The following is a 26958-nucleotide window of genomic DNA, read 5'->3' as shown; positions in this document are numbered from 1 at the left end:
AAGCCACGGATAGGAGCTGCCACCCTTAACCTATGTCTGTCAAGAGGGCACTTTTCTAAATGCCAAGAATGATTTTTACCATTGTTCCTGCAGAGGAGCATTTATGTAATTTGGCCTTAGCTTTTTCGATTGCTAACAACTGTAACTAACTTATGACATTGGAAACCATCTGACATGTCCTCTAAGTGGTCAACAAAGAACTCATGAGTGTTGACATGAGAGACTGGTAAGAGTGCAGATAGTCGCTCTAAAATATTTTGTAGGTTGTCCAGCCTACACGCGTGGCTGCACTATGTCGCAACTTCAGTCTGAAACCTGAGGGGACCGAATGGTGGACGCCATGCCGTTCACGGAGTGCTTGGAGGTGAGCCTACATTAAAATGTCCATAATTCTGTAGATGACAGTCAGGCTGGCATGGACTAGAAGTCGGGCAGTATATTTGAGTGTGAATTGATTTTTATTTGCAGTTGAGGATTTGGAAGTGTTGGTTGGAAATCTAGTAGCACAATATCTTCTTTAAATAATTTATTGATACAGAAGGAGTAACTAAAGATGAGTTTTCACTCTGTGCAGTTCTGAGCTTTTAGCCCCTGTATGGTCACGAAATGCTCATCTTGGATGTTAAGTAGGTGTAATTAAGGTGCAACTTATTTAGCTGGCTCAGGGAGTGCTCCTATGCAGGCTGTGATTCAGAGATTCTCACTGAGCTATTCAGACTTTCCTGTGGAGAATATTAAGGAGAACAGTGTATGTGCATGTTTCAGATTGGAAGGAAAAGAAGATCAGGCTGTGTAGAGTGAGGTGATAAAACATTACAGGTGATAAAACGTTACAGGCAGGAATTCAAATGTTTGTCTGATCTATTTGTACATGTACTTGACCAGTGGTTCTTAACTTTTTGACTTCTTAGGACACCTACCTAATCATTACTGGTAAATGGGGACCTCCACTAAATCATTTTTGAAATCTGAGGACCCCCACATAGTCATAACTGGAAGCTGGGGAGCCCGGCCTACACATTTTATATGATTTGAAACGCACAAAACAATGCACAAAAAGTACAGAAACAAGCATTCATACAACAAATACATAAATGAGTAAATACTTTATTTAATTCACAAACAAATATTTTTTAAAAACTTGTTATTTTATCGGAACGTTAGTGCGTTTCTAAATGCAATTACGGCCACTTATTCTCCATAGTGTATTTTGTTTAATGCACTTGCACTCCTCTCATGGCTCAATCGTAGGATACCTACTTAATTTTGAGCCTCCCATTTCAAATTTCTTCACATTTACAGAACGTTTTAAAATTATATATTGAGTTTCTTTATTTATGCACACGTTATTAATCTGTTAATATTTCGTTTTCTAAGCAGTTGCGGACCCCTCCGAGTTAGCTTTGCGGAGCCCCGGGGTCCCCAGTTCCCTTATGAAGAAGGTGGCAATATCAGTGTGCTGTCATTAGTGTTTTACCTTTTGTGATGGTTTATTTCTGCTCCATATTCCCTCTCTCCTTCCCTCTCTCTCTCTCCCTCCCTCCCTTCCTCCTCTTTGCTCCCTCCTCTTTCCTGTCTCCATTTTCTTCTGATCCTCTTTTAGGTGCCTCGTTGCCTCAGCATAAGGCAGTGCTGGTGAATGCTCACTCAATAATATTTTAACTGCCTGCCTCTTTGAAATCAATAACTGTCGAGGCAATTCTGCTAAAGGTTTTTTCCAGGAGAATAGCTTCACTCTAACCTGCATTGATGGAAGTGTTAAGGGTTTCATTGAAGGCTATTTCAGTTACGATCAATGCTAAGGTGGTTCATAAAATCATTCGGACACAACTGTGCCAAAGAGAACCAGAAATTTTCTTCCAGGGGATCCTCATCAATAGTCATAAGCACTGAATATTCCCGCCCAGTGCGGGGACTCCGGAGAATATGTATAATAAATAGCTCACTCATTTTTTTACTTTCTGTCAAAATCTCTTCAGAAACAAATTTTTCTGCACTTAGTCAACGTCTTTTCCTATTTAGAGTAACTACTTTTTCCTGACAAAAAAACCTGTTTTTTTCCTTGTCAAAAAATGTCTCCACTGTTTCTCAAGTGCCCTGCCTGTGGCAAAAAAAGGACACGACAGCCCCTCATTCTGCCTGCATGTTACGTTTACCAGCTACCCATCTGCCAGAGACTTGTCACCATTGCCAGATTTTTCTAGGGATACTTTGAAAGACAGAGAAAGAATCCACCATCATGGTCTTTAAGATCGAAAACTTCTACAGAAGGGCCTCCGTCTGTCCAGATGGCTTCTAGAAGAAGATTACCAACCAAGTGTGAGAAGAGAACAAGATCCCCCTCTAAAGGTGAGAAAATACTGATTTGTTCTCTGTCAGACTCAACGTCAAAGGTGCCAGATGGGAACCCCATGCCTGCAACATCTGTTGGTGGAAAAAAACGGAGACTGACGTTGAGAAACTCACCTAGATGAGTTTCATTGAAGGCGTCTTAAGTCCACGCCGCAGGTCTTCATCCCTGCTTCACCACTCGACGGCGAGCCAAGTTCACTTGCTGGGCACTCAGTCAACTGCAGACCATCGGCGTTCGGCATTGAGGCTTAGGGGAGCAAAGTCTGCATCAACAACTTTCCACCAACGTTGCCCCTCATCGATGGCAAGTGTACACGTTTGGCATCCAGCCGTTCATCACATCTGCCGGTGTTAACCAGGAGACGGTCGACGTCAAGACTCACACCCACGCTGACGCCAACCAGACGGTGTTCTTTGTCGAGGCATCCTCTGTTGACAGTCAACCAGGCTATGATCGATGTCAAGACATACCAATTTTCTGTCGACGGCAACCTGGTGCTAATCGACGTCAAGCCGTACACCTCTATCTGCGGCACGCAGACGTCTAGAGGTACTTTTTCGTCACTGGCAGCCACACTCCACCCGACATAGAGACACATCTTCCAAATCTCCAACACCGGTGGAGAGGCGTAGGTAGACGTTGAGGCCGCATTCCTCTCCAGGACTTTGTGACAGGTCTAAGCAGAGGTTGATCAGGGAAGGAAGGTTTTCTCTTGCCTCCAAGAGCCTCTACACAGTTTTCCATGCAAGGACAACAACCTCACCATTCAGCAGAGGGATCCACCCACCTATCTCCTAGATGGCTTGAGAGTGTCTGCAATTGGTTTGTACTCTCAGTACTCTCAGGCATACTCGCTTTCAAGGTCTCTTCCAAAGACATTTCTTTAGGACCACCTCCACGAGCAAAGACTCCTCTAGCTTGTTTGGCCGGGACAGAACCAGGTCGCGGAGTGGATCTCATTGTAGAGCCGACCAAGATCTATTACTCATGTCCGCCATGGAGACAGACCAAGATCTTCTACTCCTGTTCGGCGGCTTTGGCGGCCTACATCGCACCATCAGGCACAGACATCCCCCTAGTGCTAATCCGCCAGTGAGAATGTCCCCCGTGGACGACCTCAATACCTTCAGTGAGGTATTGGTTAGAGGGGCTACCAAACTGAATTTTGACATTTCAACACCCCCTGCAACCTCTTTGGTCATTTTCGAGATCTTGCATCATAGGTCCTCCTCACGTCTATTGCAGCCTCTGTTCCAAGGTTTTACCCAACCAGTTATGGATATTTTTCTCACTCCAGCCTCCCTTCGAACTGATCCACTTGGAAATTTAAAGAAATACAAGGCGCCTGAGCAAGACTTTTTATTTCTACTCTCCGACCCAACACTAGATTCGGTCATTATCGCTGCTGCCAAGAAAACTTATTCGGTGGCGGCCTCTTCTCTGTACCTCATGGTAAGGATAGCAAACACTTCGATTCCTTGGGCAGGAAGATATGCAGAACTTTGGCCTCATTTATGAAAGTCTCTTGTGCCACAGCTTTACTGGAATGGTACAACAGGTCTCCCTGGGACTCACTTTCCAGATTATCAGAAAAACTTCCCATAGAAGACAGGCAAGACTTTGATGAGATTCTACAGGAAGGCGGTTTAGTTGCTAATCAACTGATTCGCGCAGCTGCAGATGGGGCAGATCTTGCAGTTCATGGCTATTCACATTGCGTGTGTGCACAACATTTCTCATGGCTTCATCTGACAGCTCTGAAGCCAGAGACTCCACAATGCATACTAGGCCTACCTTTCACTGGGCACCTTATTGTTTAGGTCACATGTGGATGACGAAATGGCACAAATGAAGGCAGAGATAGATACACTCAAGGCTGTGGGCGTAGAGGAATGAAAGGAGTTTCGCCGCGAGTACAGGCCTTATGACCGGCGACCAGGCCATCAGAGGGTTCAAAGCCCATACTGGTTTTCACAGCAGCAAAGGCAAAACCGCACTACCAGCCATGTCGCTCAGCACGTGGGCGAGGAGCCACACAACCACAACCAGCTTCCTCACAGACACCGGGCAAACAATTAATTCTCGCTTCCCCTTCACTGTTTCCCCCTCCAATGAGGAGAGGGGTATATCCAAGTATCTCAACGAGTGCTGCACCATAAACAACGACAAATGGGTCTTAGATAGTGTAGAAAATGGGTACTCATTTCGTTTTCGGCTTCCACCAACGGCGGTTCCACCTTCACATGCCGCTTGCAACCCGTTGAAACTACTGCAGAGCTAAGTCTCCACTCTCTTTCGCAAAGATGGAATAGAGGAGGTATCTCACTCACAGCGGGGAGTAGGTGTATTCTCCCTGTATTTCCTCGTAAAGAAAAAAGGCCTATCTACAGAATTCAGACCCATTCTGGACCTATGTCTCCTAAACAATATATCCGCATGGAACAATTCTGAATGTTGGCGCTCCACCAAATATACCCCCAACTCCAGCAGGAGAACTGGAAGTGTTCCATCGATCTGCAAGATGTTGATTTCCTCATTCCAGTAGCCATGAAACCTGGGAAATTCCTGCTGTTCAAAGTGGCAGCCAGATATTAACAGTACAAGGTGTTAACCTTCGGCCTGAAGTCAGCTCCTCGCACGTTTGCAGAGTGCATGGCAGTTGTAGTAGCAACTTTATGATGCAAAGAATATCCTTCTACCCCTATTCGGACGACTGGCTGGTAAAAAGCTCTTCTCTAGAGCAAGCAAAGGAACACTATCATATCTGCGTCAAGACCCTATGATCTCTGGGTATCCACATCAACATCGAGAAGTCAATCCAAACTCCAATCCCACGGCTACACTACCTAGGTGTGACCCTAGACACGAAGGTCGTAAAAGTTTGACATTCAGAGGAGAGACTATCATCAATCGATCAAAAGTGTGACAAAATCCTGCACACCCCACCTCTATCAGCCAGGCAGATGGTGTCTCTTCTAGGATCCATGGCATCATGCATTTTTCTGGTTGGCAATGCCAGATTGAGAATTAGATCTTTGGATCAGAATCTGGAAGATCAGTGAAATCAATTCACGGATCATTGAGACAACAGGTTCACACTATCTCAGGCTGTGAAAGCATCCCTACCGGGATGGGCTCATCACCCAAATCTACTATTTGGCATCCCTCTTCATCAGACCACGCAAACTCAAACGCTCATAACGGACTCTTCCCTCCAGGGCTGGGGTGCTTACATGGGTACCCTACAGACACTGGGACTGTAGTCGACCAAGGAGCAAACATATCATAGCAACATGCTGGAGCTCCGAGCAGTCCACCTAACCCCCAAGTCATTCTACCCAGCCATTCAAACCAACTCGATCCTGGTCCAAACGGACAATACGACAACCACAGTGCACTATTTGAACAAGAAAGAAGGGACTTGCTTTCGCCCTCTCTCCGTGGAAGCGCAAGCGATTTGGCACTTGCTCCTAGCGAGGGGTTTAATAATCTCTGCAGTCCACCTGCCAGGAGTCCAGAACATGCAAGCAGACTCTCTAAGCAGCTATTTTGCAGAACAGCATGACTGGATTCTGCACGATGACATCCTAAGAGACCTTTTCAGAGAATGGGGGCATCCATAGATAGACCTTTTTGCAAATGAGTACAGCAAAAAATCCCCAGACTTCGCATACAGGTTCTAGCGAGCAGGGGCAAAGGAGAATGCCTTTTTGATAGACTAGTCTGGGACATTTGTATACATGTTTCCTCCCATTCTTCTGATATCAACAGTCCTCAACAGGCTGTATCAGGACAGAGCCAAAATGATCCTGATTGCTCCAGAATGGCCTCGCCAGTAGTGGCATCCAGATCTGCTTCACCTGTCTGAGCGACCACACAGGAGATTTTGATGCAGACCGTATCTCTTCTACAAGCTAGGCTGTAAGATTTTCCACCCCAACGTTCCCTCGCTGAGCTTGGCAGCATGGCTTCTGAATTCTTACAATATGGACTTTTAGGTCTCTCTCAAGAGTGCATGGATATACTTAAGAAATCCAAATGTCTTTCCACTAGAAGTTCCTATGCGTTCAAGTGGAAAAGATTTCACATGTTGTGTTCAGCATCATTTTCATCCTCTGCTGGAACAGGAAGAAGTTACATTACCTTATCTTCTGCACTTAGCCAAAACTGGGCATCTTGGAGCCATTATGTTTTATAGAAAGTCCCCATCTCAGATCATTATTCCAAATCCCTGTATTAAAATATTTCTTAGAGGGATTAAAGGTGTCCCCATCTGTGCATTCTTCATCTCCTCATGGGGAACTGAATGTGGTTCTTTCCAAACTCATGGGTCCCCCATTTGAACCGATCCATAAGGCAACCTTACAGCACCTTACATGAAAAGCTGCTTTTCTAGTAGCTATTACTTCGGCACGCAGAATCGGTGAAATTCAGGCTCTCTGTGCCAAAGAACCTTACACAGTGTTCCATAGCTGTGTGGTGATGAGACCTCATCCCAGTTTACTCCCCTAGGTAGTGTCTGATTTCCACGTAGCTCTACTAAAATTAAAATGAAGACCTGTCCTGTTTCCTATTGCAACCCATATTTGGCACTGTTCAAGAGTGAGACAAAATAAATTGACTCTGAATGAAAATACCAGTGTGACCCAAGGGCACATGAGCTTTTAAAGCATAAAAAACAATGCCTATAAATGATGAGGACTCAAACTCCAAGAACTACATTACTCCACACAGATTATTAGTGTGTAACATTTGTAACTCATTAAGTACCTCCCAGATCTGGAAGCCACTTGAGTAAACTGTTATTTGGCCTCAGAACAGATTAGGTATTGAATACGTCTGTTTTTGTTAGTAGGAGTTGTCAGATATTTTTTAAATAACTATTGTGATTCAGATTCTTAAAATATCCTGTTCTTGATACACAGGGGACATTATCTTTTCAATCTTTCTCATTCCTTTATGATGAAGCCGATGTCTTGGAAAGAATTTTTGTCATATGACTGGGAGATTATGTTGAATAATCTAACTGCATGGGTGAGTTCCTTGTAGGATTCTGGCAGCAGTGTTCGTGTTGGCCCCTGTGGTTTTGAATTCGCAGTGGTGGACAATGGCAGAGGTGTTTTGTCAGTGGTTGCTTCGGGCTTGTCTTCGACTGTCAGTACCATGAGCAATACTCTTCCTCTCCTTTGTTTGAAAAAATGCTTGGATGTCTGTATTTGGATCCGGTCATATTTCACTGAACGCTACCAAATGGTATTTTTTACATCCTTTGCCTCAGTGTTTCACCAGATCGAATATGGTGATCTTCAAGCGTTCTAGTTTCCCCAGGTCTGTACAACGTCTATGGTGCCATTTAATACTCCTCCATATACCCTAATGACAACCTGAGGCTCCTTAGTTTCCAGGGCTTCAAGCTTCCATTCATGCATGGAGTTGGACTGTGTTGAATAGGCAGTGATTGATTAACAATAAAATTCTAAATATCAGCAAGACCACCATCATGATTGTTTAGTGAAGCAACAACCTCCTGAGACCTACTTTTTTGGCTATCTAACATGCACTAAACGCCCGCCAGGCCCCCCGGTCTCCTCGTGTGAAGAATCTGGGTTTTGAAATTGACGTTGATATTTGTAGGTTCATTTAGTACTCCCCTATTGTCATTCCTACCGTAAAGTGCTTTGTTGAGATATGTTGCCGCCTCTTGGAAGAGCAAAAATATTCTCTGTCTGCCATTACCGGATCGATCGTAGACTATTGCAGCTTTCTTGTTTCTTAGGATTCCAAAATATATACTGAACAGATGTTATTCAGAATCCTGCAGCCAGATTTGATTGGATAACAACATAAATTGTATTTGAAAAGCCGATGTTCACTCTAAAGGGTCTCTTGGTGCTTAAATAGCACGTTTATTGTTACCCAACTCATTTCATCAGCCTCAGGAGGATTAAAGGTTGAACGGAAACACCTGGATTCAAACCAGTTACTGTAAGGTCAGACAGATCTCTGTGCAGTGTATGGATTAGCCACTGAGCCACCAGTCTTCACTGCATGTCTACACTGTTGGCTTCTTTGCTTTAGCTGACAGTCACGTCTAAAGTAAACTACCAGACCACCTACTGGACTAGAGCACTTTTTGTTTAAGCAAACATTTTGTTTTTAGGTCTGGGATCTGATTGTTCAGCTGCCAGTCAGACACTTTTCTTACAATATAAATAGAGTAGGTTTTGAGTCTGCCCTATTTGACCGTTAGCCTTTTTGGTCCAGCATGTTTCAGCCATTGGTTTAAGATTTTGTCAATCACACCTTAGATCAGTGGAGTGCTTCTCCCAACTCATGCTGTTGGCTAATTGGGTACATCATTCCACCTCTAATGGAGTGCTTCCATTCCGAAGCATGAGGGACTATTTTACAACTATTGGCCTTTCTAGTTGCTCATTGTTGCAGCTTCCTATACCTTCCACTTTGAACTCAGATGGCTGCTCTTCCTTCCTCCCACCCACTACTCCCTCTGTACCCTGTGTTGCCTCCTCCTTGCTTCACCCACCTGTTAATCCGTCCATGTGTCGATCCTCTCTTCTCCCTCGTGCCAGCGTTTCTGGCTCATCAGTTCTGCAGTTCAGAAGTAATTTGTGGGATGTCTCCTGCCGCAGGCAGTGGCCCTCGCAACTTGTGCTACAGCCTATTTGAGGCTTAGGAAGACACAGTGATGGCAAACGTTGTTCACACCATCAAGGACAGGAATAATACTTTTCCTTCTCGCCTCCTGCAATTGTGGTCAAGCTACTTTGATTTCTCCTACCATGGTTATACTCCAACAGTTGGAAGAAGAATTAAATCTTTCTCCCTAGCTTGTGCACATTACATTACATCAGATAATTAATTATCGCAGATTGTTCAGAGAGGTTACTCCATGACTATTCACATCCCCCTCTCCCCTTACATCCCGCTTCAAACTTCAGTACATCTTGCCGCCATCCTTCTTCTGGCAGTTTTGTTGCGTTTGGCCAAGGGGACCATAGAGAGTCCTGAAGGTGCAGAAAGTTGAGTGGTGTTACTCCTGCTATTTCTTGGTGCCCAAAAAAGGTGGCGGGTTCAGGCTGATTTTAGATCATTGCCCTCTGAACGCCTTCCTTCAGAAGAACTAATACAATATGCTGACTTTGGCACATGGTCCTTTTCACCATGGATTCAGTGGATTGGATGGTGTCCTTGGATTTGCAGCATGTGTAGTTTCCTGTGCCTGTCTTACTATTTCACAGACACTGCTTTTAGCTTGTGCTGGTGTCGCAGCATTTCCAGTTTGCCGTTCTACCCTTTGATCACACCTCTGCCCTTTGAGTGGTTAAAAATGTGATGGTGGTGGTTGCACCCCCATTCCCAGGTCAGGAATACACGTATTCCCATACCTCCGTGACAGGCTCCTGAAGGTCAGCTCACCACAGTCCGTCACGGACCACCTCTGTACAATGGTAACACTTTTGTCATACCTGGGGTTTTCCATCAGCGAGCTAAAGTCCCACCTGATGCCTATGCAGAGGAGTCCTCTCATAGGCCCCATCCTTGACTTGGTAGTATTCAAGTCTTTTTCCACCCCTGTAGCGAGGTCAGAACTTCCAGGGTCTGATCATGATGTTTCAGGCTCAATCCTGGGCTCCATCCTCTCGGCAGTACTGAGACTGGTTCAGGTCTTAACAGACAACGTGACTGCCATTTGTTGCTGCAACAAGGAGGGTGGTTTTGGACCCTGTGTTTGGAGACGCTGTACAGTACTGATTTGCATAAGGTGAGCCTTTGTCTATAGTGGCATAGTGAGAGAAACATAATGGGTTGGAATGCTGCAGCAAGCAACTGCCAATGGTTACACTATTTACAAGCATTTCTCCCATCAGATTTGGAGATGACTGGACCTACAGGGGATCTCTATCATAGTTTATAATTTGGTGGCTTCACTGAGTGTCAGGGCAGATGAGCTAAGCAGACATCATCTGGTGGGTTATGAATGGTGCATTCATCCAGAGGTGACTCAAGGCATCTTCGCCTACTAGTTCATGCCTTACATGGATCTTTCTGCTACCCTTGAGAATGCGAATTGTCAAGATTACTGGGCACTGGAGTTTCCACTATGAGACATATTCTGTCTGCAGTGTTGCACATGTCTCCTGTACGCCTTTTCACCACTACCTCTCTTGCCCCAAGTTCGGAAGAAGATCAGAAAAGAGTGGGCTCATATCCTCTTGATCACTCCAGACTGAGACAGGAAAGTGTGGTGCCCTGATCAGTTGAACCTGAGTATTTGCCATCTAATCAGTCTACCGCTACGGGAGGGCCTCCTATCTCAGTAACAGGCAAAATCCTGCACCGAAATCTCCACAACCTGCATTGGTTTCGGTTTAGCTGCTAAAGTAGTCTGTGTTCTTTTTGCCACTAGCCACCCATCTGTGAAATCTATATATTTGGGTAGTTAAGAGAAGTTTGTGGAGTGGTGCTGGAAAGATCAAGTTGATCCTTAACTGGCCAAGTTATCGGGTATTTAGTTGTATGTACAATATCTGGATCAGCAAGGCTCTGCAGCTGGCACCTTTAACGGTTATTTGTCACCACTTTTGGCATTTCACCAAAATTATTCAAGTCACCAGTTGTGATGCTCTTTTTAAAAGGACTCGTATACTTGTTCCCACTGGTGCCTTCCATGATGCCTCAGCTGGACCTTAACTTGGTACTTGCGTAATCAATGCAAATCCTCTATATTTTCACTGAAAAAGTTGGTGCTGCAGACTTGTACTTCATTTTTGACAAACGTTTTGTGGGCCAGTCCAATTCCTTCCTCACCTTTTTCTGTCCACCACATCACTTTCAGGAGAACAAGAGGCTTCATCCAACTTACCCCAAAAAAGCTCTCCGTTTTTACATCGAGTGCACGAAAGTAGTAAGAGGAAATTCGATGACCATCTTGTTATCTGCTTCACCAATGCTAACAAAGGAAGAGTGATGCAGAAACGAACCTTGAGTATAAAACATGCTATTCCGGTATTTGAGAACAAACCTCCCTTGGGCGCATTAAGGCATTAACCCCAGAACTACTGGCAATGCTAGTACTTATACGTCCCATTCACATTTTCTGAGGAGGTATAAGCTGAGCATTCTGCTCCATCATCAAATCCTCTCACAAATTGTGTGGTATTGAGCAAGTGTATGATTCTATAGAAGATACGGATACTAGATAACTTAGCAGATGGTATCCAATCATATTTCAAATAAGATTCAAATACTATTTCCCAGGTGTAAAGTGTATCTGATAGACTTCTAGCCAAAGATTCCTTACCTTAGAATTAATTATCCCTTAGGCTTCTGACTGGATCCAGAATTTTTTTTGTGACACTCTACCCCGAAGAGCTTGGTGGTCGAAGCTTCCACCTCCCTTGCAAATCTTGGCGCATTCTCCACCACTCCACCGTAGAGGGAATCCAAGAGGCTGGTTACCGTAGGAAAGAACATGTTTTCTTGCACCAGCATGGTACTGCGGTCCGTGAACACAGTGTGCCTTTTGGTCCATTACTCCTGTGCATTGTGGGATATACATCTGCCGTTGGGTCAAGTTTGGGGCATGGTGTGCAGAGTAACAGGTTGATCCTCTTTCTGCTCTCCTCTCTCAGGTCCTTCTATTTATCCTTTCCCTTGCCCAGCAGGCCTCTGCTTTAGACACCTTATAGGGCTATATGTCTGTCATTTCAACCTGTCTGCTGTTGGCAGAAGAGCCATCCTTCTTTAAATCACCTTATTGTAAATCGGTTCTTGAAATGTTTGCAACACGTTTCCACCTTTGCCATTCATCATGCCTCACTGCAACCTTAATCTAGTCCTATCTTTTTTAATGAGCGCTCACCTTTGAGCCATTGCACAACTGTCCTCTCAGGCTACTTACCATCAAGACAGCCTTCCAGGTGGTGAAAATATCTACCTGAAGGGGTCAGTGAGCTTCAGGCTTTGTCTTCCAAATCTCCATACCTGAACATCTACCTAGACAAGCTGATTCTACGCAGTAGAGCATCCTTTCTGTCTAAAGTAGTCACTCCCTTTCATGTAGATTATCACCCTACCTACCTTTTACGCTCTGCCATGTCCCTCCAAGGAAGAGGGGCGACTTCACCCTCTGGACCCAAAAAGAGCGTTGTCAGTCTACCTTGCCCACATGAGAGAGTTCTGGGTGGACAACCAATTCTTCGCTGGGTTTGATGGAGTGAAGAAGGGAAAGTCATTGCAAAAATGGACCATCTCCCGATGGATTCTGCTCTACATTAAGTTCTGCTCCACATTGGCCAAGACGCATCCCCTTGAGGGCTTGTGTACTCATACTACTAGAGCTAATGCTGCGACCAATGCATTAGCACGTGGAGTTCCGGTCCTGGATATCTGCCAGGCACCAATATGAGCACATGATCACAAAGCATTACTGCCTGAACATTCATGTCTGTCAGGATGGGCGCTTTGCTCATTCAGTCCTGTAGGACTTTCTAGTGTGAAACTGTTTTGCAGACCCAACATCGAGGAGGTATTGCTTGAGTATCTATTCTAAGTAAAGGAATCTGCAGCTAGAAGTCTCTATCAGACGCTTTATCTGGTAGAGACTCTATGTAGCCTCAAGATTCCTTACCCACCCACCCATCATCCCCGCTCTGTGAACGGATTTCTGTGGACAGGGCTGTTCCTCATTCAGGGCCCTAGTTTTCCACACCAGTTGTCAGTGTTCTTCGTGGCTCTGCCTTCCTGTGTTGGAAAGTTGCGTAAAGAGACTGACATCAGTATACTTCGGTTGCGCCTAAAATGAATGGCTGCTTTTGACTATCATTTGTCAAGAACAGTTTTATTTGAATATGACTCAGTTTGTGAAAACATTTGCACATTTGAAATCTTTGCAGTTTAGATGAGGCCCAATCTCTTTCAAACATCGAACAGCCATTTATTAGTCTTAGTGTATAGAGAGGTAGATTAGGAAGCAGGGGATTTCTTACTGACCTTGCCCCAGCTCTTGTGTTTCCTTTAAGCTCTGTGCAGAAAAATTGTTGCGTTTGAATCACACAATCACATTAAGAATGTTGATTTTCATTAGAAAGAAATGTAATTCTTACCATGTGTAGCCAGTTCTTGTAGGATCAAGTAGTGTATTAAATAAAGACAAGCTGTGGTTAAGTTGATACCAGTAAAGTGCAATGTAGCTTGCTCACAAACATCAGCTGTTAAAACGTTTTTTGTTTTTCTATTCCTTTTTAGAAAAATTCAAAGAACATATCATAACATATCATGAGTTTGCTGAAAACCCTGGAATCATAGATAATCCTAATCTGGTAGTAAGAATTTACAACAGGTAATACATCATACTTTCTCTACAAGCATTGTTTCTGCACCTAATGTTTGGATTTAGCTCATGCTTCTTAGAAATATTTTAGAATGCTAGGCTTCCTTGCATGCTTTCATATATTTGTTTGCTGTTGATGCATCTCCACTTGATAACTGAGCTACTGAAAATGTACTGTGTGAATGAAAGGCGTAACATACTTCTTTATGGAATGTAAGTATGCACCAGCCCGCTTAGTTGTTCCTTTGCTGTTGTATGTACATGTAACAAATATACATGAACGAACATGAAGATTGATGAGTGATCTATTCATTGCTAGACAAAGTAACCCTTTAATAAATCCTCACCTTGTTTTGTCATTTATGAGGTAGTGAACCGTGTGTAACCTGTTCACAGTATATGAATGTGTTTTGGTCTCTGATAGTACTTCTCTATTGTTTTATTTCTTCATAAGCACTTTTTGACTGATCTGGTAAATGCAGTTTTGTGCTTGGTGATTTTAACGTGGCTACACTGAGAAAATATCTATTTGCACAGGTACTACAACTGGGCCTTGGCTGCACCCATGATTCTCAGCTTGCAAGTATTCCAGAAAAGCTTACCCAAGGTAAATGTAATAAAAAATATTCTTTTTAAAGGCTGGATTGCCAAATAAAGTCTGTGTGAGCTACTGTTAGTGCAATTTGTTTACACAATTGTTCCGTTTTTGTAGAACACCATTGAATCCTGGGTGAAAGAGAAAATGCCAAAGAAGTCTGGGAGATGGTGGTTCTGGCGCAAGAGAGACAGCATGGCTAAACAGGTAAAGGAAAATCCCCATTCCTTCTATCTGATTCTTTAAACACTCTGATTGTTTTCACAAAGACTAGAATTTTATTATCAGAGTCGCGAAGTTCTGATAGATACATCTGCCAGTGGATTCCTCACCTTGTGAATATCCCCTTGCGCCAGCAACATTCGGAAATTCTTTTTGTAGCTTCGCGCCGACGACGTCACAGAGGCACGGCATCGCGCGCGACTCCGCTGACGTCACCGACACCATAATAGGCCCACGCCGGCGTGATGACATCAGTTCCCTTTTTTCCGCGTCGTCGACGCTAACGGTGTTCAAGGGATCGTCTGTAGCTGTATTCTAACTTTGTTACTTTGTATTTCTACTGGTGTTTTCTTTGTCTTCTGTCGCGATGTCTACGAAGAAGACTGGATTTAAAGCGTGCGGAGAATGTGTCAAGATGATGTCCATCACTGATCCACACGAGTGCTGCGTTTGGTGCTTGAGCTCCGATCATGACGTCGTAGATTGTCCTTCTTGTAAGATGACTCTGAAGGCACTCCGGGAGAGGGAGACAAAACTCCTCGTAGCGAAATTGAAGAACAAAAAGGATAAAAAGAGTTCGAGGTCACGAACTCGGCGGTTGAGGTCTCGCTTGAGGTCGCACACGGAGTCGTCTTCGGCACATGCTTCGAGGTCTTCGAGGAAGAAGCATTAAAAGAGGAGTCATGAATCTCGACATCAATCTGAGAAAGACTCTAGTTCAAGGCCGAAGTCACAGGTCAAGTCAATTCGAAAGGAGGCGGTGGCCTCGGCTTCGGAAGAACAGGTCTCCGAGGGTGAGGCTTCGCGTGCGGATTCGCCTGTGTCACCGAAGCAGTTGCCGAATCCTTCTCCGAATCCATCCCATTTACTTCAGGTCAAGAAGATGAAGGTGGCGAAAAAGATGAAGGAGAGGGCGAGGCTTTGTTGCCTGCAGGTTCGTCGACCCCGGTGCACCAGCCTGAGGTGGAGGCCGAGGTCGAGAAGACTCCGCTCCCTCAAGAGCAACCTGGGGGCTTTTGTCCAGCCTTTCCGGCTCCAGGTCAGGATCCTACCCAGTTCCTGAATGCCATGTATGGAGTTTACTCCAGGGCAATGTACCCCTCTGGTGCACCGGTTGGTCCCACGGGTCCATTAGCATTTAATCTGGGCATCCCCCAGGCTTATGCTCCTGCGCCTTTTATGCCTTTCATGCCGGCTCCAGCTCCGCATTGGCATTTTCCGGCGCTGCCGAGGCCTTCGACGCTGAAGCCTCCGACGCCGATACACTCGACTCCGATGCCGAATCCTGTTCCACATGTCCGTATAGAAGACACAAGGTGCGCCGCAATCACGCACATTGCCATTCAGGCGGCGTTAATAACATATGTTGCGAAGCAACCTTTGTGGGCATAAGCGTTACCGATCTCAACCGGGGATAAACGCAGGTGTCTCAGAACGTACATGCCCACACGTGTCAGAATGCACACGCCCACACACAACAACGCCGAACAGCACGCACACCTCACGACGTGCACGAACGCTAATCTCACTGTGATGAGATTAGCGTTCATGCACGTCGTGAGGTGTGCATGCCCTTCAGCGTTGTTGTGTGTGGGCATGTGCATTCTAAGACGCCTGCTGCATTGGAAAGCGGTGGGGTAGCGTTCGGTAAAGTTTGCCGTCCTTCAGGTAAATCTTTTTTATACCCGGACATCGTCGGGACGGGCAGCTAGTGCATTTATAAAATATTTCACCAGGGACACGGCTTCAGCTGCAGCACTCTGATAGGGTGTCCTTGAAAGACATATGCTGTGCAGCCACCTGGAGGCGCAGGCATAGATTCACAAAGCATTACTGCCTAGATATGGACGCAGTAGCTGACCTAGCAGTGGGACATGCAGTTCCGATAAACCTGTTTCATTAAAGGTGACCCTGCTTCCTGCTTTTGAAGAAAAAAATTAGTGGAGTATGCACACTTAAGCTTCCACCTCATTGGTTGACGTTTGGGTTCTAAATTAGGTTGGTTTGTTACTAAACATGATGTGTTTCAGGCCTATGGCCATTTTACAAGATATACATAATGTGAGATATATATATATATATATATATATCTATGTCCTTTTTTTTTTTACACTGCTATTTTAATGTACTTTGGATTCCCTGCCTGACCACGTAGAAGGATTTCAGCATGTGAATATAAAAGATTTCAATTTTGGAAACATGGAGTTACAGGTCAGTAACTAATTTCTTTGTCTAGTACTTAATTAACGTTGCTGGCAATAGGATTGACAAGTAGTACAGGTATTAATATTTTGGCACTGTTACTTGTTCTGTCCTGTAGATAGTAGTATTAGCATAAATGAATTGATGAGGCTTGGAGCTTAAAATATCAAAGTTACTGAAACATCTTTTTTTTTGTTGATTTAATCTAAAATATGTAGTTGTAGTACTGACGATTCTATAATTACCTTGGATTTAGAATAAAACGAGAAATTAAATTATTTTGAATATGGATAATCACAAAAAGGCAGTTTTGTTAATGATCTGTTTGTATTGTTTTTGCAGCCAGAGACGAAGGATGGTAAATCTCTTGCGGTGCCAACAAGTGAAGAATTAGCAAATATGAAAGAACAATCCCCTGACAGGTATGATCCACAAGCCGATGGTTTTGTTAATATTTTTTATCTGATAGAAACTTCTAGCTGCAGATTACTTACCTTAGAGTTATTCCCAGGCATCAGACTAGATCTTGAATTTTTTGTGCGCAGAACCCCTCTGTGCCAGTAGGTGACGTCATTCGGCTCCGCATGGCGTCATCCGCATTGGAGGTAACGCATACGTTCACTATATAGGCACCACCCCGGCTCGCTGATGTCCGTTCCTTTCTTTCTATGCTAGTCAGAGCAAATTCAGAGAAGACCTTTTTTGGACCTTTTGTCGGAGATTTTTTGAGACATTGTCTCCTGGTGTGGCAGTGAGGTCCACGAGGAAGGCTGGTTTTAAGCCCTGTGGCGCCTGTCACTGACAAATGTCGGTAAAGGACCCACACCTCGTCTGCCTCTGGTACCTCAGGCATGATCACAAGCCAAGACCTGTGGCGATTGTCGCGCCATGCACCCCAAGGACTTGAGGGAGCGCTCCCTCAAGCTCCTTGCCACGTGACACCTCAATGGTCTCAAATCCGGGTCGAAAGGAAGGTACCAGAATCGGTCACAGAGCCACTTCAAATGCATATTGACACACTGAAGGTCGCCTGATATTCAGGTAAGTCCACCAAGCATAAAAAGAACAAGAAGCCGAACAGGTCTTCGACTTCGCCCTGTCTGTCAAAGTCATCAGACAAAGCAGAGTCAGTATTCGAGACCTGGCTCCACGTTTGAGCCTGTACCTGGGCCGTCTCTGTGCCTTCCCAAGTTTCCAGGAGCCAGAGCGATGCAGAGAGTTTTATGAGTCCATGCACCTCATATTTGGACAGCCTATCCCGCTAGAGTGCCTTTTGGCCCCACAAGCTCAGGAGAGGCTCCCACTGGTCTTCTGCTGGCTTGTTCGCCCCAGCACCAGTTGGACCCCTGGGATTGACATCGCCAGTGCTGCCCTCTTTCTCATCCCCTACTCCAACAAAGAGCCTAATGGGCTCCGACTGGAGCCATTCCATCCAGGCTGCGGCCTATGCCCTATTCCTATGGACTAGGACTTGGGGGATGTATGGAGTGGCCATTGGACCCTGAAGAATACCAGCCCCGAGATCTCACTGAGGACACCTGGTGCAAGGATTTAGCGGATGCCACTGGGTTGGACACATCCGGAGATACTGGCTTGGTCCCTCCTCCTACCTGGCTATGGAGGAGGGAGCTTCATTTGCTATAGTGGTGAAGAGGGCACCAACGGCCTGGTCCTTCAGCTGCCCTCCATCAAGACAAACATCTTGATGGAGGTGGTTCAACCAGGAATCACCGCTTCCAAACCGCTTCTCCCTTCTAATAAAGCCCTCACGGACTTTCTACTTTGGACCTGGTCCAAGCCTTGCATAGGAGTTTCTGCGAGTAGGACAGTTGTCCACCACCATCGCCCGCCCAAGGGGACGGCAACTTCCTTACCCAACAACACACCCTGGATAGCTTGGTAGTAGAAGTAGTAGAAGTCTCCATTTGCAGACTAAGTCTTGGTGCATTCCCTACTACTCCACAGGACAGGGAATCAAAGAGGCTGGATAGCTTGGGAAGGAAGATGTTTTCTTCCACCAGCCTCACACTGCAGTCAGTGAACAGCGCGTGCCTTTTGAGTGAATACTCCCATTTGCTTTGTGACTTGGTTGCACAGGTGCTGCTTGTGGTCCCAGAGGAGTCAAAAGCCATACTCGCCCAAGCTGTTGGTAACAGGAAGGACGGAGCTAAGTTTGTCATATGTGTTGGGCTGGGTAAAACCGACTCACTAGGGAGAACGGTTTAATTGTCGGTGGCCCTTAGGCGACACGCCTGGTTGAAAACCACTGGCTTTTCAGGGGATGTCCAGGCGTCACTTATGAACATGCCCTTTGATGGCTCTCATCTCTTTGGACAATGTGGACCCGGCACTAGAGCACGTCAAGGACAGAAGAGCTAAGACCAGGTATTTGAGCCTTTCCATGGCCCTTCACAAACCCTAGTCTGCCTTTCGCTGCCATGGAAGGGGTTTCCAGCTGCGTCTCTACCTGTCCAGCCACCACGTTATGCAAGCTTCTCAACCCCCTGCGTAGCAGAGAACATGGTACCTCCGGACCTCGTGGGTCAGCCGGAGGTCGGGCCAGGACCCAATCCCTCGCCGCAGCCACCAAGCCTCTTTAGTTTGTCATCTGTGCATCTGAAGGCCGATAACATCCACCCATTGCGTTCTCTAGATTGTCTAAAGGGGCTACTCCATCTCCTTTGTGACTACCCCTCTACCCATGCCACTGACTTGTGACAGGCTGATGGAGGACCATGTCTCCCTACTCTGTCAGGAAGTGGTGGCTCTCTTTATCACAGGAGCTATAGAGCGGGTTCAGGCTTCAAACATAGGTCGTTGTTGCTATTCCTGCTACTTCCTGATGCCCCATAAAGACTGAGGCCTTTGTCATACCCTAGACCTGCGTCTTCTCAATTTTTTCCTGATAAAAGAGAAATTCAAATGCATACTCTCGCTCAACTCCTGTCTGCCCTGTACCCGTGAGACTGGATGGTAATGTTGGACTTGAAGGACACATACTTCTGAATTCCTGTCCTGCCTGACCACAACTGTTACCTGCGGTACACGGTGGGCCATGAGCAGTTTCACTTAACCGTGCTCCCTTTTGGCCTTCCCAGTCAGTGCTCCTCAGGCGTTCACCAACGCGATGGTGGTGGTTGCAGCTCATCTGTAGAGATCGGGGTGGCAGTCCTCTCCATCTCAACGACTGGATGTTGAAAGCGGGTCTCCCAACTCCAGACTACAGCCGACCTCCTGCATTTACTGGGGTTCACTGTAAACATCCCAAAGTCATACCTGCTCCCTTTTCAGATGCTCCCTTCCATCAGAGCTGTTCTAGACACAGTGCAGTGTCGGGCTTATCCTCCTGAATGGCGAGTCAAGGATATTCAGCGTTTGCTACCCATGTTTCAGCCTCTATCCTGGATTTCAGTGCAGCTTGACTGTGAGGCTGCTGGGCCTCATGTCATCCTTCATCCTGCTTGTGACACATGCCTGCTGACATATGCAGGCAGGTTCTGCAGTGGGACCTGAAGTTCCAGTGAGCGCAGCATCAGGGGAAACTCTGACATGGTCCAGATCTCGGACAAAGTTCCAAAAGATCTGTAGTGGTAGTTAACGAGCCATGAATGGGTCAGCAGCAGACCCCTCTCCTTTCCCCAGCCAGATCTGACAGTAGTGACTGATTATTCACTCCTGGCTGGGGTGGCTTTCTGGGAGAGGTGAAGGTAGAGTCCTCTGATCTCCGGCGGAATCCAGACTCCACATCAACCTATTGGAGCTCCGGGCAATTCTGCTGTCATTCAAAGCCTTTCTATCCTCCGAGGGAAGGCTAGTGCAGACATTCACGGACAACACCACTGTCATGTGGTACTGCAACAAACTGGGTGGGATAAGGTTGTGGACCCCCTGTCAGAGGCCCTACGTCTCATGACCGGGTGGAACTTCGGGACATTTCCTTGGTGGTTCAGCACCTGGCGGGATCTCTGAACGCCAGAGTGGACGAACTCAGCCAAAGTTGCCTAGCAGATCACAAATGGCATCTCCATCCAGACGTGGTGCAAGGTCTCTTTCATCAGTGGGGAGAGCCTTGGTTAGATCTGTTTGCCATCGCCTAGAATGAGCAATGTCAGCATTTCTGCGTGCTGGACTTTTCAAGGTTGCTGTCGCTGGGAAACACTTTTCGTCTTGAGAGAAGCTCACACCTCCTATATGCATTTCTGCCCATACAACTTCTGCTTAGAGTTTTCCGGAAGATCAAGAACGCCTGGGCCCAAGTCATCCATGTGGCTCTGGACTGGGCTCGGAGCGTTAGCTATCCAGAGCTGTTGAGCATGGCCATCGGTCCTCCGATCAGCCTGCCCCCTTCGAAAGGATTTTCTGTCGCAGCAGCAGTGGTGGGTTCTGCACCCGAACCTGTCAATGCTCCACCTTCATGCATGGAGGTTGAGCGGTGACAGTTGACAGCTTTCGGCCTTCTGCCTGAAGTCTGTATTGTTAACTTGGCAGCTGGGTATCCCACGGAGAAAATTTGTGGCATGGTGTAGAACCAAACCGGTTGATCCTTTGTGTGCATCCCTTTCCCAGGTTTTTTGTTTTTTAACATTACCTTGGCCCAGCAGGGCTCTGCATTGGGTACTTTAAAGGGTTATTTGTACATAATTTCTGCTTTCCTCTGGCTGCCAGATCAGCCTTCCCTCTTCAAATCTTCTATTGTAAATAGATTCCTTAAAGGTTTGCAATTCTTATTTCCTCCAGCTCCCTTCGTTATGCCTCAATGGGACCTTACATTGGTTCTTACCTTTCTAATATGCGTTGCCTTTGAGCAGCCTCATACCTGCCCTCTTAGGCTCCTCTCCATCAAGATGACCTTCCTTGTGGTAATTACATCTGCCCCGAGGATCAGTGAGCTGCAGGCGCTATCCTCTCAACCTCTGTACATCTCTTTTTTTCCCCAGACAAATTGGTCCTTTTGGACTTGAGCATCCTTCTTGCTGAAGGTAGTTATCCTAGTCCACGTAGGCCAATCCATCATTTTGCCTACTTTTTATGCTCAGCCTCATTCCACTAAAGAAGAGGAGAGACTTCACTGGCTGGACCCAAAAATAGCGTTGCCGTTCTACCTTGACTGCACAAAACCGTTCTGGGTGGACAATCAATTCTTCTTGTGGTATGTCGGAGCGAAGAAAGGGATGGCCGTGCAGAAAATATTACCCGATGATTTGTACTCTGCATTAAAATCTGATACGCATTTGCCAAGAAGCAATCTCTAGACGGTTTGCTTTCTCATTCCACCAGAGCAAAGGCTGCAACCACTGTGTTAGCATTAGGCCTGGGCAGTAAACTCTGCTCGGCGCAGTACAGCAGAGTTTTTTTCTCCCCTGCTAGTGCTTGCCAGTAGTAAGTTGGCGAATGCGAGCTGCCATTCGGGTAGAATTTCTACGCGAGCGACAGGAAGAACAGCACGAGCAGCAGTTCGCGCTGCACTCCGCCACTTGTGGAACTCCATGGATTTTTTTTGTCAGTTCGTGGACTTCCGTGTAGCAGAACTCCACCCAGGCCTGGTTAGCATGCAGAGCGCAAGTCCAGGATATCTCTCAGGCAGCAATGTGTGCCTCGCCGCTCATGCTCACCAAGTATGACTGCCTGGACATTCAGGTCAGTCGTCGGCTAGAATTCATTATCAGATGGAAAAGTTTCTTACCTTCCGTTATGACTTTTCTAGTAGAGACTCTATCTAGCCGCAGATTTCTTACCCGTGCAACCATCCTCTCTGCTCTGCGAACGAATTTATATGGCCCTACTTCCGCACATTAGTCATCAGTGTTCTTTGTGGCTCTACGCTCCTGACATAGAAAGTCACAAAACGAAACTGTCAGTGCGCTGGGATGGCAACCCCACAAGAGGTGAAAAACGCCACCTACCGGTGAGCAGGGGTACTGGTCACGAAAAATTTCAAGATCCAGTCTGACGCATGAAGATAATTATTAGGTAAGGAATCTGCAGCTAGGTAGTCTCTTCCCGATTAAGGCTTTATCTAAGGTGGGTAGCTAGTTCATTAAGCACTTGCATGATAAAGCTGTTGTGGTCCTGGGTCTCACTATAAAGGAATTGGACTAACATAGACCGAGACAAATTAAAAATCCTGGACCAAGAGCCAAATATTCAGGAAATGCTAAATCATTTTAAGGTCATAGGCGGTTCTCGGACTTTGCAGAACGGTATTCCAACATTTTGCATTGAAAAAACAGACGCTGCAGCCTCCTATCCTCACGCTGTTAAATTTGGAAGTAGCCTTGAGATTGACTAGCAAGTTGAAAAGAGTTTTGCTCTGACAGTAAGGAGAAAAAACATGGGTGTTGAACTGTTCATTGGACCATAGTGGGGTAGGGAATGTCGTTGACCGGACCGCATAGTGTTTGTCTGTTTTGCTGTCTGTGTGTTAGTGCATGATATTTATGCCATGCCAATGAAAAGGAAATTGGCCCAATAAAATGTCGTTTGTAAAAATTCTCTTAATAGACCTACAGTCACACATTTTTTCAGCCGTGCAAAGTTCATATTTTATATTAGCCCTATGGAGTCCTAGCTAACTTCAGAAATTGCTGCCGACCGTCTCACAGATTCCACAGCTGGGCAGATGCTCACAGGACCTATGTAACAATATTTCATGTCGCTGTACTGTTGCAACGCCTGGCATTCTGGTTAAATACATTCATCCTATACACATAAAAACCCCACTGTGCTGCTTAACATTGTTCAGAGAGGGAAGGGGGTGTTCCAACCTACTCTACACTGTGCCTCTGACGAATAGCGAGTTATGAATTTCTTAAACGCATCTTGGCTGTAATGCAATGTCTTCTCATTATGGTTTTCAGTGGGCACCTATTTCCCGTTGAGCAATGTCTCCTGTAGAGTTCCCTGTGTAACACAATGGAGTGCACAGTGAACCCTGTTGTGCTTGATGTTGTATCTGAGAGTTTCACGGGAGAAGTGGGCATGTGGTGTGCCGGCTATGGCTTCACAATGTACTTAGCTAATGCTTAAGAGATTGCAGGGTGATGAGTGCGAGAAGGGGGTGAGACTTGGGATATAGTGATCATCATCACATCGTGCTGTACTGTACAGTGGGAAGGGTCCTAGACTTAAAACAAACAGCCCTGGGTGTACTAGAAGCAGCCTAGACCAATACACTAGATAAGAGTATTTCATATAGCACCAGCTATGTTGCTTTGCACCCACATCTGCGAGCTTTGCTTCCGATCAGCTGTAGGACAGAGAGTAACTGTATGAAGGTATGATGTAATATTCTACAATCCAGTCCATAGCTGACATTACTGCATACAACCTCAGAACTGAACAGTTCATAAATAGAACGCATATGCGGTATACTGGAGAGCAATGTCTTTAGTAGGCTTTAGTACCCGTAGTGTGGGAATGTGTCTTGAGAAAAGCAAGAAGATCGGAAGACACTTAGATAAAAAAGCCCAGATGGAAGAAAAAAGCCACATCGTCAAACAATGAAAGCAAACGGTGCTTCGGTGTGTTATTAGCAGGTAGGGCAAGCGGGTATTTTAAGGTTGGTTTATGGGATATGAGTGAAGGAGGTCCTGGTGCATAGTAAAGTCATTCTTTACTATGCTTTAAAAGCTAATACAATTCAATATATAATGAGAAATGTGTTGTAAAATGCACCGTTTCCCCCCACATTTTCTTGGGGGAGAGCCCAAAGCCCCCTTTCTAGCGGTCAGGCTCACTCGCTGCACTTGGTGTTCACTGTACGGGCACTGGTCTGACTACCTTTGCCAGGGCTGCTTTGGGTTTCCAGTCCAGCCTTGGATGGAGCAGGAGCCTCGGGCAGCAAAATAAAAACAAACCATGAAAAGTTAATCATGAGATGCAGCACAAACCTTCCCATTAAGATTTTTCAATTCTTGCAAATATTTTTGATATAAAAATACTAAAATCTTTAGTAATTCAAGTCTGGTCTTTGTTTGATGTGCACATGAGTTTACTTTTTCGAATTACAGTTTTAATGTTTGACATTTAAATCAAAGAAATTGCTTGGGGGTCCCCGGCTTCCAGTGATGACTCAATGGGGGTCCTCAGGAGTGAAACGTTTGGGAACCACTTCTAGAAGGTGATCTCAGAATTTCACTTGACCAAAAGCAATAGACTTGTCATTTCCCAGACCCTCCAGGATTTCGCGATTTCGCGATTTGCAAAAAAATCGCGAAATCGGCAGTTTTGTAAAAATGCCGCGATTTTTACAAAACTGCCCGCGAAATCGAAATTTGGACGGTTGGTCTTCTCTTGGAAGGAGGCCCCTTTTAGGTGTCTTTGCTAACAGGACAGCTGTCTGCAATGTCAGTATGTGTTGCCAGTTTGTTAGGCCTTTGCATGCATCAGCAGATAAACGTTTCAACAATGTCTTATGTTTCAGGAGCTGGGGGAGGTTTCTTTTTAGCAGATCACGACGGACCTGCTGGAATGTCGGCCCCACGTGTGTATTCCTGCAAATCGCCCTCGTGGGGAGCATGGGGCGGCTTCACTCCTAGAAGTAACCCCCACCCCCCTCCCACCCAGGGTGAATCTCTGAGCATCCTGTGGGGGAGCAGGCGAAGGAGGTGTGGGGGAGGAGGGGGCCGATGTGACGAGCGACAACTGCGGGCATTTAAATGAAGAATACAGTTCAGGCATTTAAATGAAGAATAGACTGCGGGCATTTAACTGAAGAATAAAGTTCAGGCATTTAAATGAAGAATAAACTGCGGGCATTTAACTGAAGAATAAACTGCGAGAGACAGAAAGATGAGCGGCGTGGAGAGGGGGAGAGCTGCGAATGAGAGGATGAGGATGAGGATTGGAATTGGAAGAGGAAGAGAGGGAGCGGGAGAAAGAGTGAAGGGGCACAAACTGGGAAGGGCTGGATTATGTAGAGGCGAGGGGAAGCGACTGGAGGAGGGGGAAAGGTGAAGAGACAAGAAGGGGAGAGAAGTGTGAGATGTGAAGGAAGAGTGAAGGAGCTAGAAAGGGGAAGGTTGAAAAGAAATGGAAGGTGTGAGTGTGAGTTGGTGAGGGTGGAAAGGAAGATAGAGACGGCAAAGGAGAGATGAGATAGAAGAATTAGGTGTGCGAAAGGAGGCCAAGGCTAAAGAGGGGAGGGAAGGGAGAAACCTTGAGGGGGACAGAACGAGGATGAGATGGGGAAGAGAGGAGCAGAAGAGATGGGAGAAGAAGGGAGAAAGAGTACAAGATGTAGAGAGCGGTGGGACAAGAGAATAGAGATGCGAGGAGAATGAGTAAAAGTTTCCCCAAGCACAAATAGAGGGGGGCGGTGAGAGCTTGAGAGCTGAAGTGGGGGAGGGAGGCAAAGAGGAAGGAAGAGGAGGAGAGTTGGGGAGATGGAATATAAACGAGAGACAAGGATAGAAGAGATGGGAAGACAAAGGAGAAGGGCAGGAAGTGAATGTGCGAGAGGCAGGAAGGACAAACTGAAAGCAGGAGGGAAAGGCATGAAAGGAAGAGCCGTGCACTGAAATGAACTGAGGCAGACAATTGGAGTGAAAAAGAGAGAAAAAACTATGAAGAAGAGAACAGAGCGAGTAAGGAGGAAAGAGGATTTGAAAGAGAATGATAAGGATAAGAAGCACTGGAGTGGGAATTATAGGGATGAGAAGTGATGAAAGCAAGAACAAAACTGGAAAAGAGAAAGGGGAGGAAGGAAATGAAGAGAAAGGGATCGGGCAATGAAAACAGAGTAAAGGAAGAGGAGCGACAAGGATTGAGAAAAATAACAGAAAAGCAAGAAAATTAAGAGAGAGAGAAGGAATGAGTCAACGCTTGAAATGGAAATAACAGAATTATTTTTGGTCTGTGTTGAAAGTACAGCTGTTTACAATGTCATTATGTGTGCCTTATTTGATAGGCCTTTGCAGGCATCAGGGTGTCAATACTCATGCTCACACAATTCCAAGGAAAGGGAAGACGGGCGGTGGCCATTGAACCTTGCAACTGCATGACAAAAGGTTTCCTATCTGTGCAGAATGCACTGTTCAAAGTAACCGACAAGAAAACTACAATTATCAGGCTACATGAACTATCAATTTCTTAGGAGATGGCAACCAGTGCTGGAAAGTAGGGGGAACCCACCTGATCTCACTCCGGCAGCTAATTTCCCAGAGAAAAATGCTGTCTGATAACTCTGCAGCGCCTGCAAGCTGTTTGTATTCGGCTGGGTGCAGCATCGTGCAG

The 26958-nt window shown here is 45.8% G+C and overlaps 1 protein-coding gene across 2 annotated transcripts in view; it reads left to right on the top strand.

The window, feature by feature from the left end:
• The window catches only part of LPIN2 (lipin 2), a 608403-nt gene that overhangs the window by 376551 nt on the left and 204894 nt on the right, over positions 1-26958 (top strand). For both annotated transcript variants that reach the window (XM_078687465.1, XM_078687464.1), the window contains exons 10-13: positions 13622-13715; positions 14244-14313; positions 14419-14508; positions 17068-17147. In XM_078687465.1, coding sequence (XP_078543591.1) covers positions 13622-13715; positions 14244-14313; positions 14419-14508; positions 17068-17147 — 334 coding nt within the window. The remainder of the gene's footprint in view (positions 1-13621; positions 13716-14243; positions 14314-14418; positions 14509-17067; positions 17148-26958) is intronic.

This window comes from Lissotriton helveticus, chromosome 4_1 (genome assembly GCF_964261635.1).
Source record: "Lissotriton helveticus chromosome 4_1, aLisHel1.1, whole genome shotgun sequence".
In the NCBI taxonomy this organism is placed as follows: domain Eukaryota; kingdom Metazoa; phylum Chordata; class Amphibia; order Caudata; family Salamandridae; genus Lissotriton; species Lissotriton helveticus.
The sequence above is the reverse complement of the archived record's forward strand: the minus strand, read 5'-3'. Positions and strand labels throughout refer to the sequence as shown.